We start from the raw sequence: 15,835 nt of genomic DNA on the forward strand, positions 1-15,835 counted from the left end.
TACTCATAATGGCATGTGACAATAAATGCACTGGTTTCAAAGCAATAAAGAAAAATGTATAAAGGAGATTTGCATCAGGAAATCAGTTCTCATTTTCATAAAACAGTGAGAGATCTGAAATGACAGGATTAATCTTGTAATCCAACCAGGCGTATTGATAGATGATGCAATACTATTGATATATCTCATAATGCCTATGTCTGGTGAGGTCACTGAATAGTGAACAACACAGCATCTCCAGTTGATAGGTCACATGAGCCTCTCAGCTGGGCGAATTAAGGTTGTGCAGCCACAAGCTTAGTCCCATTTCTGTTTCAGTAGCTAAGATGTTATTGTACATGGCCAAGTGAAGTACTGATAATGACTCTGCACTACACTGGTTATTCTTTGGACAGATTGTGTTATTTGTTCATGATGAACGGGCCTGCTTGGGATCTGAGAATAGTGAAGTCTGCCTGCCACTATTAAGTTTTGCTTTGGTGGACGGTGATACCATTCAGGCAAGTTATTGATTTCAGCTCAACCTAAGAGTGGTTTTCACCACCACAATTCAAGCTGTGTTGATTCCACTTGTTTTCATTTGTAGTCCTGGAATATTCATAGAATCAGTAACTATTATGCACTATGCATCATCTATTTTGGTTTCAGAGTATTCAACAAATAGTAAAGGATTCGTGTAGTCAAAATTGGGGACTACAAAAATTAAAATACAGTGATGAGTTGAAAACAATATGAAATTCCTCATAATAATGAGAATGGTTATGCACAGGATTTCAGCATGAGAGAGAGAGAGAGAGAGAGAGAGAGAGAGAGAGAGAGAGAGAGAGAGAGTAAAGGCAATCAGGCAAGAAATACATTTACTCCCTATTTAACTTTAGAAAAAGTGAAAGATTAGACTCTCTTACCTTCGTGTTGAAATTGCATAGATATTTGTACGAGGAGGAAGTGTCCTGTTTGAGAATAGTGCTTCCTCAATAAATCCCAGTTCCCACTCAGCAGAGGAGCTATGAGACTGAAATACATAATATGGTAGTATTATTATATGATGTACCTCTGTAAATTGGCACATGAAAATGCATTTTAGATTTTGGTCTGGCAATGTCTCAGTAGCAATGGTACAGTGGTACTTTGATACACAGTTCCCCATCAGATATTTTACCAGAAAAATCATTCTATTTTGTATCCCAATATTTGAGCTGTTAATGAAACATAATTTTTTTGCTTGCACTGTTCCAAATTACTTCAGTTTCCTATATTGATTATTGAGGAAAATATTTTTCTGTTAACAGTTAGTCTGATTATAAAGGTCATCATCATGCTTTAATGAAGAAGTGCTATTTTAAATAATAAGGTATCTTAACATTTTAATGCAAAAAAGTCTGATTTAAATTTTAAATACGTAACTGCAATGTGATGCCTAATATATTCATCTTTAACAGGCCATGAACACCTGCACTCATGGCTGAAGCTGCTAAATTATGGTAAAGTAAAGTTTTTGAAACATTGAAGAATGTCGTTTTAACATAGCTACAGGAGGAAAGTTTTACTGCCATAATACATTCAGCAATAGGATGGCTACACTATACACCAATGACAGGTATTAAGTTCCAGGCTTCACTGAATTGTCTTGTTGAATAAAAGTTTAAGATATTGTTAAAATGGATTTGTTCAGTGAGTTTGGTGTATTAAGTTCATTGACTCCTTTGTTGTTATTTGGAAGATGTAGCCTGTGTCTCTAGATGCCTCGTATTATGTGACCTCTCCAAACCATTATAATCTTTCTCCTCCTTGCCGCCATCACCACCACCACAAAGAACTACATGAGTCTCTCCCTTCCTTCAGTTTACTTAGTCTCTCACAACACCACAAATGCAGCAATACACTCTATAATCAGTCATTACAGCTATAAAAGAATTACTCAGCTGATTTATCAGACACTGGTTGGAAGACTTTAAAGGCAAACCATCCCATTATGGTGTGAATATGATCAATATGTTGGGTACCCATATTGTCACCATGCTGTCTTGGATTCACAGTAGAGAAGAGAACGTGAACACATTAAATCGGTGGATAGTGATAGATACAAAATCATATACTTATTTCAAGTAAAAGTCATTAGGAGAATAAATATTCAAAGGTGAACACAGTATCTGTAACATTGAGAGAGTTCTGTCTTCAGAATTTGTGCAGCAGAGAGAAAAATGGAATAGCATGGGCTAATGGTGAACAAAATTTCCTCCCTTCAGTTATGATATAGATAATGACTGCACACCACTTCCAGTAGTGCAAAATGAATGTTGGAATAGTAAGCAACTGAGGGCATAAAAATTAATAATATCTGGCAGAAAAGAGATATCAGTAATTTGATCCATTGAGATGCTGGAAACAATGCTAACCAGAGTCATATTCCTTAAGCTATTCGTGTTAGTGTCAAATGGTCAATATACACCAAATTTATGAAGGGAACTAGTGAGGACAGAGCAGCCCACATTTAAAGCTGTAATTAATGGCATTAGGACATTCTAATTTTTCAGAGATTAACATTTTGAGAAGATGCCTGGGCTATACACCAAATTTGAATAACACGGACAATGTGAGTGTTATCATATAATTAGAAAGTACAAACCTCTGATCTATCCAAGTTGGCTATAATGAGCAGATATAAACAATGAACTTTAAACCTTTTGGTTGTGTGTGTTTTTCTTAAGTCACATTATCAGCTGTTCCTGACAGATGGTGTATTAAGGTGAATGACAGACTAGAAACATGGCATCACTGTTGGGACATGACTGACTCGTTTATGCCTCTGTATGACTGGCATTCATATGGCAGGATCTGTAAACTCTGATCACGTGTTCCGTCTCTGTTTGAGGATTGCACACCAACATTGTCAGCTATGTAGGTGTGTTTTGTTGGTGGTACATAATTTTTGCTATTTTTATTCTGATATGCTGATACTACAGTGTTCATTTTTAAAATACTTGTGCAGCAGGAATCATAAATTTAGCTAAATAAAATATCAATTTATCTCACACATTTATTAATTTTATATAAGCTGATTACCAGATCTTCCTTTTTGTACAACAATCTGAGCTAAATAGATCTGATTTGAAATTCTAGAGTTTAATATTCCACTGTTTATATCATTTACCCTCAGTGTTCACTGACTGTTTCGAGACTTGTGCATATCATGATATATTGCTTATTTTCAAACATTTGCGGGTGCTGTTCAAAATTTGTACTGTATCAACAACTGTAAATGACATTTGTGTTTTTCAGAAATTTTTTAGAACAGAGTCCTCATGCAAAAACAGTTATTCCCTCCACTTTCATTGTGTATTTATGTAGTAAAAGGTATATTTTTGAGAATTTTTGGATGCTTATGAGTGTTGCATGTAAAATATTTTGTAGTATATTGCAAACTACAGTACTTGGCTAAAATATCTTTTCAGAAACTTGTTTCCTGCTTATTATAGTGTAACAAGTACTTACCTGATTAGTGCAACATTTCCACTTTTTCTGCTTATTGAGCTACTTTTTTCTAAGTCAGTGCTCGAACTGTTACAATTGTGCTGTAAACATATTTCTTACAGATTCAACTGCTGCAATGTTATATTGCGTTTTGTGCATATTTTAACTGTCATATGTGTTTCATATAGTTTTTCTTCAAATGTGGTTTGCACTGTTGACAACTGTTGTACGTTAGCATTGTTTCTGACATTGATACATGAGACTGTTAATGAACACAACCACAACAAAAGTTCAAGATACAAAGTTAACTGCAAGGAAATTATAAACTTCATCCCAGGTTTTTCATTTATTTGCACAAACCACTTTCTTGACTGTTGCAGCTTCAGATTTTAAATGGAACATATAATCTTTGCAGCATAATATATTCTGAAATTAAAACAATATCAGCGAGGCTAATTGAAAGTTATTTGAAACTTCCTGGCAGATTAAAACTGTGTGCCTGACCGAGACTCGAACTCGGGACCTTTGCCTTTCGCGGGCAAGTGCTCTACCAACCGAGCTACCGAAGCACGACCCACGCCTGGTACTCACAGCTTTACTTCTGCCAGTACCTTGTCTCCTACCTTCCAAACTTTACAGAAGCTCTCCTGCGAACCTTGCAGAACTAGCACTCCCGAAAGAAAGGATATTGCGGAGACATGGCTTAGCCACAGCCTGGGGGATGTTTCCAGTGAGTACCGGGCGTGGGTCGTGCTTCGGTAGCTCAGTTGGTAAAGCACTTGCCCGCGAAAGGCAAAGGTCCCGAGTTCGAGTCTCGGTCGGGCACACAGTTTTAATCTGCCAGGAAGTTTCATATCAGTGCACACTTCGCTGCAGAGTGAAAATCTCATTCTGAAAGTTATTTGTTTAATATTCAGATAAACAATGCTTCAGTCAGAATGCAACCACACTGTGAATGCTCTTCTTGGGCATAGGATGAATTAGTGCTGTTTGTAAACAGCTGGAAATTGCTCTGGCTGCTGTCAAGTAATTGTAAGCTGCTTCAAATAACTTGTATTGGGCAAACTTCCAAGAGTCATGTACTAGGGATACAGAAGATACCTAAAGTACTATCCTCATCAGTGGTACTGTCTCCTTCACAGGGAGTATGAGATCTATCACAGATTGTCCACTTCATTGTGAGTGGTGTGTCAGTGGTAGGTCTAGGGGTCGTATACAAAGGGGTAGAGATGAGTGAAAAGTCAGTGGACATGTGGTTGCAGTCCAGCTAACCAACAAATTTGAGGTTCTGTCTTCCACTGAAACCGAAACTGAGCAATTGAGACACGTTTCAGCTGTTGGGAACTGTGCGGTGTCCTGCGTCATGGGGAAACATGTGCTATAGGAGAGGGGTTCATTAATTGTTGGCATTTTGAACATACAGTGAAAAATACATGGTCCAGTCACATCATTGTGACCAGCACCTACGTTCACTGTCAACATGCAGTAACTACTCACAGACAGCAGGTGGCAGCACTAGCAGTTGACGGAATATAAAGGGAGTCAGGATGATGTGGAAAACAATCATTGTTATAATGCAGGAATGGAGTGATTTACATGACGTCCAAAAGAACATAGTCATTGGCTTTTCGGCCAGAGGTGGAAGCATTTCTGAAATGGCTAAGTTTGTAAACAGTTCATGTGCCACTGCGGTCAAAATATACCGTACATGGAAAAATGGCGCTATTCAAAAATGGTGCCGAGGGCCATAGATGACAGGGGTGAACAATAGCTGCAGAGATGTGTGTGGGTGATTAGACATGCAACTGTTAATCAACTGACTACCCAGATGAACCAATGTGCTACCAACAGTGCCTCATGAATAACTGTTCAGTAAGTGTTGCTGCATATGAGCCTCTGCAACAGATGCCTGGTTCATGCATCCATGCTGCTTGCTTTTCATTAGCGACCAAGGCTGGAATTTGCACACCAATACTGCAACCACATGTCCACTGAGTGGTGACAGGTGGCCTTTTCAGATGAATCATGTTTTATGCTCCATCAGACAGATGGCCATTGTTACATATGGCCCTGCAACAATTGATGGAAGGGTCCAGGATGAAGAAGGGAGCATTAAAGTCTGGGGAATGTTTTTGTGGCATTCCCTGGGTGATTTCATCATTCTGGAAGGCACAGTAGATCGAAAAAATTATACAGCTATTCTTGTGGACCATTTCCACCAGTTAGTTTTTTTCTCATCTTGATTGCATTTGCCAGCAGGACAGTGTGACATGCCATACAGCCCACAGTATATGTGTGTGGTTTGAAGAGCACCAGGATGAGTTTACTGTACTCCCAGGTCCAAGAAAATACCCAGATTTAAACCCCATCAAGAATCTGTGGGACTATCTCAATGAGGCTGTTTGTGCCATCGTTCCTCAACTGAGAAACAGCAGTTAGCGATGGCACTGTAGTCAACATGGCTACACATCCCTGTCAATGCCTTCTAGAACCTGACTGACTCTCTTCCTGCACATCCGTTCTACAAAAGGCAGTTATTCAGGCTTTTGACAGCAAGGGATGGAAGGATCACCTTGTGCACTCTGTGTGTATGAATGGAGACCTCATTCACCACACTGAAGAGGTTGTTCCAGCAACAATTTAGGGAACAAAATGCAACCAACTGCTGATTGTGGAGCAATGCACATGTATGAATGTTCCCAGTTATTCTGTCATTATTGGAGGAGACTATAATCATCCAACAATAAGGTGGGATAATTTCAGTTTTGTAAGTGGTGAATATGACAATACATCCTGTAAAACCTGGAACAAATAGCTTGAGAGTCTATTCATGATGGAAATACATAATTATAATGGCAAGAAATAGACCTGACCTCTCTGAGGGTGTCCATACTGGAACTATTATCAATGACTTCATGTACTATTCCAAAGAGGAACTCAAAATATTTACTTCCAGTCAGAAGCAAGCATACAGTCACTGTAAAGAAACTTCTAAAGGAAGAGGGAATCCTGCATGGCAGGTTAAACAAAGCATAGTGTTATAGATAGGGAGATATCAAATAGAATGTGTGTGGCTACCAAGCAGAGAATGTGGGAAGCCTTCAGTAACTGCTGGAGCAAAATATTATTGAAATATCTCTCACAAAACCCATGGAAATTCTGGTTATATGCATAGGCAGTGAGCAGCACCAAAGTCAGTGTCCAGACACTTATGGATGAGACAATAATTGAAATTTAAGGTAGCAAAGGAAAATCAGAAATGCTGAACTTAAATTTCAAATGTTTTTTTTTTCACTAAGGAAGAGACAGAAAAGTATTGCCTCAAATGTTTTTTTCACTAAGGAAGATGCAGAAAAGTATTGCCTCAGTTTAACTCTCACACCACTGCAAAGATGAGTGATACAATTCTGTGTTGGTGGCATTGAGAAACACATATGATGGGGGGTCAAAAAGTTTCTACACTCAGATAACTTCTGAAAACCATTCAAATAAAAGGTCTTTCATTTCAAGTCCAACCAAGCGTTCACAGCATCAATCACGGCATCATCATTGTCAAATTGTCATCCTTTGAGGTCATTTTAAGTTTGGGAAAAGAAAAATGTCTGATGGAGCCAAATCTGGAGAATATGGCATATGACATAACAATTTGAACCACAGTCATGCAGCGCTGGTGTGTTGTCCTGACACAAAAGAACTCCATGTGCCAATTTTCTGCAACTTTTTACTTTATCTCTTCTTTCAAACAGCGCAGGAGGGTGCAATAGTATAATGAATTGAGAGTTATGCCCTTTTGCAAGTAATCCACTATAATTAACCCTTCTGCATCCCAGAATGCCATCACCTTACTGGCTGATTTTTGCACCCAGAATTTTTTTGGGTTGGGGGATGAAGGATGTTTCCATTGTTGTGACTGTTGTTTTGTCTCAGGATCAAAGTGGTGAACCCACATTTCGTCCATTGTCACATACCTCCCAAGAAAGCTGCCTTCATCTGCTTCAAATTGGTTAACGATTTCTTTACAATGCTGCACATGCTCCCATGTTGTCAATTGTTCCCTAATGCTCTCTCTGAAACTCTCTACAACCTCCAGTTCTTTCATTTTATACAGGTCTCAACTCCTTACATTCCCACCTTTTTTGAAGTTTCTTCATTTTTAAACTACAGTTCAAAACTGTCGTGCCTGGCTCACTCGTCTAATATAGGGTGCCTACGAAGTTGTTTTCTCGGATAGCTAGACAACAAATCAAGCAAATCTTATTAATGGAGTTTATTACAGTAAATTAAATTGACAATACTTAACTTTGCCTTTTTACAAAGAGGTGTCGCAAGCAACTGGCAACTTGCAAATAATCAATGTCCTTCAATATATACAAATTCCATGCAAGCAATTAATATAGATCACAAGTCATGGCTAAATTGTTTGGATCACTGCTTGTCTTCGGAGCGGTGCTTATATTTTCATCAAATAGGGGCCACTCCTGCCATGGTGTGGTCCTAGTCAGTGTACTATTGACTGACTTCATTCCACAGTATTCTCTGCTGTTACGTTCCAGGCCGACGTGCTGGCGTTTGATGATGCGCCAGAACTATAACAAGTAGATTGTGGTCAGAGTCCACATCAGCCCCTGGAAAGGTCTTAACAATTTAAAACCTGGTTCCTAAATCTCTGTCTTACCATTATATAATCTATCCAAAACCTTCCAGTGTCTCTAGGCCTCTTCCAAGTATACAACTTTCTTTCATGATTCTTAAACCAAGTGTTAGCCGCACTCCTGGAAATTGAAATAAGAACACCGTGAATTCATTGTCCCAGGAAGGGGAAACTTTATTGACACATTCCTGGGGTCAGATACATCACATGATCACACTGACAGAACCACAGACACATAGACACAGGCAACAGAGCATGCACAATGTCGGCACTAGTACAGTGTATATCCACCTTTCGCAGCAATGCAGGCTGCTATTCTCCCATGGAGACGATCGTAGAGATGCTGGATGTAGTCCTGTGGAACGGCTTGCCATGCCATTTCCACCTGGCGCCTCAGTTGGACCAGCGTTCGTGCTGGACGTGCAGACCGCGTGAGACGACGCTTCATCCAGTCCCAAACATGCTCAATGGGGGACAGATCCGGAGATCTTGCTGGCCAGGGCAGTTGACTTACACCTTCTAGAGCACGTTGGGCGGCACGGGATACATGTGGACGTGCATTGTCCTGTTGGAACAGCAAGTTCCCTTGCCGGTCTAGGAATGGTAGAACGATGGGTTCGATGACGGTTTGGATGTACCGTGCACTATTCAGTGTCCCCTCGACGATCACCAGTGGTGTATGGCCAGTGTAGGAGATCGCTCCCCACACCATGATGCCGGGTGTTGGCCCTGTGTGCCTCGGTCGTATGCAGTCCTGATTGTGGCGCTCACCTGCACGGCGCCAAACACGCATACGACCATCATTGGCACCAAGGCAGAAGCGACTCTCATCGCTGAAGACGACACGTCTCCATTCGTCCCTCCATTCACGCCTGTCGCGACACCACTGGAGGCGGGCTGCACGATGTTGGGGCGTGAGCAGAAGACGGCCTAACGGTGTGCGGGACCGTAGCCCAGCTTCATGGAGACTGTTGTGAATGGTCCTCGCCGATACCCCAGGAGCAACAGTGTCCCTAATTTGCTGGGAAGTGGCGGTGCGGTCCCCTACGGCACTGCGTAGGATCCTACGGTCTTGGCGTGCATCCGTGCGTCGCTGCGGTCCGGTCCCAGGTCGAATGGCACGTGCACCTTCCGCCGACCACTGGCGACAACATCGATGTACTGTGGAGACCTCACGCCCCACGTATTGAGCAATTCGGCGGTACGTCCACCCGGCCTCCCGCATGCCCACTATACGCCCTCGCTCAAAGTCCATCAACTGCACATACGGTTCACGTCCACGCTGTTGTGGCATGCTACCAGTGTTAAAGACTGCGATGGAGCTCCGTATGCCACGGCAAACTGGCTGACACTGACGGCGGCGGTGTACAAATGCTGCGCAGCTAGCGCCAACACCGCGGTTCCTGGTGTGTCCGCTGTGCCGTGCGTGTGATCATTGCTTGTACAGCCCTCTCGCAGTGTCCGGAGCAAGTATGGTGGGTCTGACACACCGGTGTCAATGTGTTCTTTTTTCCATTTCCAGGAGTGTATATTAAGTTATGCTCTGTGCAAGATTCTACCAGGTGACTTCCTCTTTCATTCCTTACTCCCATTCCATATTCACCTACTACTTTTCCTTCTCTTCCTTTTCCTAGTATGGAATTCCAGTCCCCAGTGACTATTAAATTTTCGCCTCCCTTCACTACCTGAATAATGTCTTTTATCTTATACATTTCTTCAATCTCTTCATCATCTGTGGAGCTAGTTGGCATATTAACTTGTACTACTGTGGTAGGTGTGGGGTGTGGGGTTCATGTCTGTCTTGGCTACAATAATGGGTTCACTGTGCTGCTCATAGCAGCTTACTAATGTTTCTATTTCTTTATTCATTATTAAGCCTACTTCTGCATTATCCTTATTTGATTTTGTATTTATAACCCTGTATTCACCTAACCAAAGTCTTGTTCCTCTTGCCACTGAACTTCACTAATTCCCACTATATCTAACTTTAACCTATTCATTTCCCTTTTTAAATTTTCTAACCTACCTACCCTATTAAGGAATCTGACATTCCAAGCTCCAATCCGTAGAATGCAAACTTTGTTTCTCCTGATAATGACATCCTCCTGAGTAGTCCCCACCTGGAGATTCAAATGCAAACACTTGCTGAAGAGACAGGAATGAAATTGAGGGTAGCAGAGCAAAAACAGAAATGCTTAACTCCATTTTAAAATGCTCCGTTTCAAAGGAGAGTCCAATAGTAGTGCCCCATTTTAATTCTTGTACCATGGAAAAAGATGAACAAGATGGACATTAGTGTCAGTGACATTGAGAAAAAGCTGAAGTCATTAAAACTGAATAAAGCTGCAGGGCATGATACAATCGTTATCAGGTTCCATATTCAATTTGCAGATGAGTTAGTGCCTCTTTTAAATATAGTCAACTGTAGATCACTCAAACAGAAAACCGTTCCCAGGAGATGGAAGAAAGCAAAGATCACACCCATCTAAAGAAGGGTAGCAGAAGTGATTTGAAAAACTACTGTCGAATACCCTTGACAAATATTTGTTGTAGAATCTTGGAACATATTCTAAGGTTAAATGCAATGAGGTATTTTGAACTGAATAACAGAATGACATTCCCCATGCCAACCAGCATGGATTCCAAAAACACCAATTATGTGAAACCTCACTTGCACTTGTCTCACAGAAATATCGAAAGCTATGTATTAAGGTAGTCAGGTACATGCAGGATTTCTCAATTTCCAGAAAAGCATTTGACTCAACAGCACATCTACACTTATTATCAAAAGTACAATTGTATGGGGTATGAAGCGAGATTTGTGACAGGATTTAGGATTTCTTTGTAGAGAGGATGAAGCATATTTTTGTGGATGGAGTGTCATCGACAGATTTAGAAACAACTTTGTATGTATCACAGGAAAGTGTGTTGCATCCCTTGCTGTTCATGTTGCATGTTAATAAACTCGCAGACAATATTAATAGTGACATAAGACTTTTTGCAGATGATGAAATAATCTATAATGAAGTACTGGCTGAAGGAAACTGCACAAATATTCTGTCAGATCTTGATGAGATTTCAAAGTGGTGTAAAGACTGGCAACTTGCTTTAAATGGTCAGAAATGTAAAACTGTACACTTCACAAAATGAAAATATGTAGTATTCTAAGACTATAATATCAATGAGTCACAAGTTGAATCGGTCAATTCATACAAATACTTGGGTTTAGCAGTTTTTGAGGATATTAAATGGAACAATCCCACAGTCTAAGTCACAGATAAAGCAGGTGGCAGACTGCTGTTCATTGGTAGAATAGTACTGAAATGCAATCAATCTACAAAGGAGACTGCATGCAAAACACTAGTGTGACCTATCCCACAATATTGCTGAAATGTGTGGAACTTGTACTAAATAGGAATAACAAAGGGTACTGAATGTGTACAAAGAAGGGCATTCATGGGAGAATGTCACAAAGATGCTGAAAGAACTGAACTGGCAGATGCTACGATACTGACATAAATGATCCATTGAAAACCTGCTTAGAAAGTTTCTTGAACCAACTTTAAGTGATGAATCTAGAAATACATTACAAGCCCTATGTATTGCTCTTATACAGGTCACAAGGACAAGATTAGACTAATTACAGTAGGCAATGAGGCATTTAAGCAATCATGAATGGAATAGGAAAAAGCCCTAATAACTGTGAGGGTGTGCCAATGAGTAATGTCTATGAGTATTTTATTCTGTTCTCAATATCAGTTGAGGTGTTACATGTCATGCATATTACTCGGCAAACTTTTCCGCTTCGTGGATGGAAGTTGCAACCCACTGTCACTAGAGGGTTCTGAATTGTAGCAGGTAACATTGCAGTGTGTAAGATGACTATTTCAGTGGATAAAAACAGCATGCTGTAATCCCTCAGCAAACTGAAAGCGCAAATCTGAATAGTTTATTCACACATGGAGCATCCTCTCCTTCAGCACGATAATGCAAGATCACACATGAGCGCTATGATGTATATGACAATCCGACACCTTGGGTTCACTGTCATCAGTCACTCTCCATACAGTTCAGACTTGGTCCCATCTGATTTTTCCCTGTTTCCAAAATTTAAGAACACCTTCAAGGACTTCACTGTGATAATGATGACTCAGTGCAAGCCAAGATGAGGTTGTGGCTCCATCAACAAAGTCAGACATTCTACAGTTACAGTATCAAAAAACTGTATCAAAAAAAGTATCAAAAAATGTTCATAGGACATTTTTGCTCCATTTCCAGTCAGGAATCTGTCCTGCAGTTTGTTGGTTTTATTAATGTTCATTCTGCGCATGAGAACATGTCATTTTCTGAGAGATCAGACCACCAGGTACATTATAAGTTTCAACCAAACACCTGTGGACTTACGATGAAAAAACAAATATTTCCCATCAAACCTCATCATGCAGAAGTTCTTTACATTATGCTTAGGGCCTCTGACAGACTGGTTTTTTCAATGGAAAATTCTGATGAAAATGAGAATAAAGTAATCATCACTGTGTGGTGGACATATATTGAAGAAGGCTGCTACATGTTCTCAGCTATCAGACTTGGTCCTTCATCAGACATAGATAATACACACAAATTCACACATGCATAAAACACACACACATGGCCACTGTCATCTCAGCTTGCTAATGTCAAACTGCAAACTGCTTCTGAGGGGAACAACAATCTTTACTCTGATGGGCAGTGAGAATACGGAAGTGGTGTGGGGAGGGGGAAGGATAGCACGGTAAGAGTGGGGGAAAATGCTAGTGCTGTCTGAGGAAGCAAGGAGGGATATGACAGAGATAGGATGGTGGTCTGCCAGGTGCAGAATCATGGTGGAGGGGTGGGAGGGTGTTTCAAAGGTGAGAGGAGAGAATTAGAGAAGAGGAAAGGATTATGATGCAGTTGCACTGGTGTGATAGAAGGTATTTGTAGGGCTGGAGTGGGAGCAAGGAATGGGACAGGCAAGTGGAGGACAAGGACTAGCAAAGGTGCAGATGCACACCAAGCTCTAACTCTTACGGAATTGGCAACAGGCAGCGAGTAATGAGACTATTGAGCAAAGGAACTACATTAGTAGTGTGTGGTATAAGTTGAGAATTTAAGTCTGACAGGAGGTGTGCTAGGTTAGACCATGCAGTTGTGGTGGCCACTGTGTCCAGCTGGTGTTGGGGTCAACACATCTGCCTATTGAGCAGGAGAACTGGGTTCAAGCCCCAGTGCGGCACAAATTTTCAACTTCCTGATTGATATAAATGAATGCCCAATGGTAGTTAATGTCTTTAATCCCTTTGTGTCTTAGCAAAGGTTTAGTTCGGGGGGGGGGGGGGGGGGTTGTTATCAGAACAATGGTTAGTGTCGAGGCAAGAATCCATATGGCGTAGGCTTTGAAACAGTTGTTTTCCATTGTTGTTATTCCAGCCTGTATTTTTCGCTGTTTGTAATTACCAGTACATAATTTGTAATCTCTTCATTCCCTTGGTTTCAATTTTCTAAATGTTTCAGTTTTCATTGCCAGCATTTTAATTTGTCACATACAAAGATATTATGCACACTGAAACATCAGAACATACAACATAGAAGAGTGTAACAAAAGCAGACTAGTGTCAAACAAAACATAAGAACAGGAAACCACTTTCAAAATCTGATGCCTAAAACTGAAAGGTTTACCTAGATAGTTTCAAAGAGTTAACAAATCCTACCAGACCTTCCCCTGACATTCATATTCATGACCAAGATATCAGAGGGGACAGACAGAGACAAGTGAAGAAAAACTTTTCTGTGTTGTTCAAAGCTTTCCTGATGTAATTACTGCCTAAACTCATGGTTTTCAACCATTTTGTGTTCATGGCTCCCCCAAGAAACTGTGTTGTTTCTGTAGCTCCCCTGAAGAATATGTTGAAAGAACTGAAATAATTAATTTAAAAAAAGTTATGAATACAATACTACTCACCTCAATGCGACATTTGACCTCGTTTCTTGTTGCACAAATTGTCAAGGGCTGGTACCAAACTAGGTACAGCACCCAGATTTCCTTCTCCATGCAAAGTCTTGATCTATACTTGGTTTTAATGACAGACACAGCCAAAAACCCACTCTTAAAAAGATAGGGTGTTGCAGAAGGATTAATACCCCAGAGCTTTCTTGCTCAAGATTGAAAACTCGTTCCTTAGCAAATACCAAAATGTTGGCAATCTCATTGATGAAAACTTCACTAGTGAAGAATCTAATGAAGGTTCTATCAACTGTAGACCTATATCTCTAATGTTGATCAGTTTTAGAATTTTGGAACACATATTATATTCAAGTATAATAATTTTTCTGGAGACTAGAAATCTACTCTGTAGGAATCAGCATGAGTTTCAAAAAAGACGATTGTGTGAAACCCAGCTCGAGCTATTCGTCCACGAGACTCAGAGGGCCATAGACACGGGTTCCCAGGTAGATGCCATGTTTCTTGACTTCTGCAAGGTGTTGGATACAGTTCCCCACAGTCGTTTAATGAACAAAGTAAGAGCATATGGACTATCAGACCAATTGTGTGATTGGATTCAAGAGTTCCTAGATAACAGAATGCAGCATGTCATTCTCAATGGAGAGAAGTCTTCCGAAGTAAGAGTGATTTCAGGTGTGCCGCAGGGGAGTGTTGTAGGACCATTGCTAATCAAAATATATGTAAATGACCTTGTGGATAACATCTGAAGTTCACTGAGGCTTTTTGCGGATGATGCTGTAGTATATCGAGAGGTTGTAACAATGGAAAAATGTACTGAAATTCAGGAAGATCTGCAACAAATTGACGCTTGGAGCAGGGAATGGCAATTGAATCTCAATATAGACAAGTGTAATGTGCTGCGAGTACATAAAAGAAAGATCCTTTATCATTTAGCTACAATATAGCACGTCAGCAACTGGAAACAGTTAATTCCATAAATTATCTGGGAGTAGGCATTAGGAGTGATTTAAAATGGAATGATCATATAAAGTTGATCATTGGTAAAGCAGATGCCAGACTGAGATTCATTGGAAGAATCCCAAGGAAATGCAATCTGAAAACAAAGGAAGTAGGTTACAGTACACTTGTTCACCCACTGCTTGAATATTGCTCACCAGTGTGGGATCCATATCAGATAGGGTTGATAGAAGAGATAGAGAAGATCCAACGGAGAGCAGCACCCTTCGTTACAGGATCATTTAGTAATCGCAAAAGCGCTATGGAGATGATAGATAAAAACTCCAGTGGAAGACACTGCAGCAGAGACGCTCAGTAGCTCGGTACGGGCTTTTGTTGAAGTTTAGAGAAAATACCTTCACCGAGGAATCAAGCAATATATTGCTCCCTCCTACGTATATGTTGCGAAGAGACCATGAGGATAAAATCAGAGAGATTAGAGCCCACACAGAGGTATACTGACAATCTTTCTTTCCACGAACAATATGAGACTGGAATAGAGGGGAGAACCAATAGAGGTACTCAAAGTACCCTCCGCCACACACCGTCAGGTGGCTTGCGGAGTATGGATGTAAATGTAGATGTAGAACTCTTCCTCATCTGTAATACTGAACACACAGGAGAACCATTACAGAAGGGATTTTGAACTCACTGAAACCTATCACAGTTTTCAGGAAAGTACTTTTCAAAATGAACATGAAGTGCAGATAAATGTCCTTCAATTACAGTACAGA

At 40.5% G+C, this 15,835-nt stretch overlaps 1 protein-coding gene across 1 annotated transcript in view; it reads right to left on the minus strand.

Moving 5' to 3' along the window:
* Positions 1-15,835, minus strand: part of LOC126248348 (patched domain-containing protein 3-like) — a 700,291-nt gene that overhangs the window by 268,671 nt on the left and 415,785 nt on the right. The window contains exon 6 of the mRNA XM_049949258.1: positions 906-1,012. Coding sequence (XP_049805215.1) covers positions 906-1,012 — 107 coding nt within the window. The remainder of the gene's footprint in view (positions 1-905; positions 1,013-15,835) is intronic.

Source organism: Schistocerca nitens, chromosome 3, assembly GCF_023898315.1.
Source record: "Schistocerca nitens isolate TAMUIC-IGC-003100 chromosome 3, iqSchNite1.1, whole genome shotgun sequence".
Lineage (NCBI taxonomy): Eukaryota > Metazoa > Arthropoda > Insecta > Orthoptera > Acrididae > Schistocerca > Schistocerca nitens.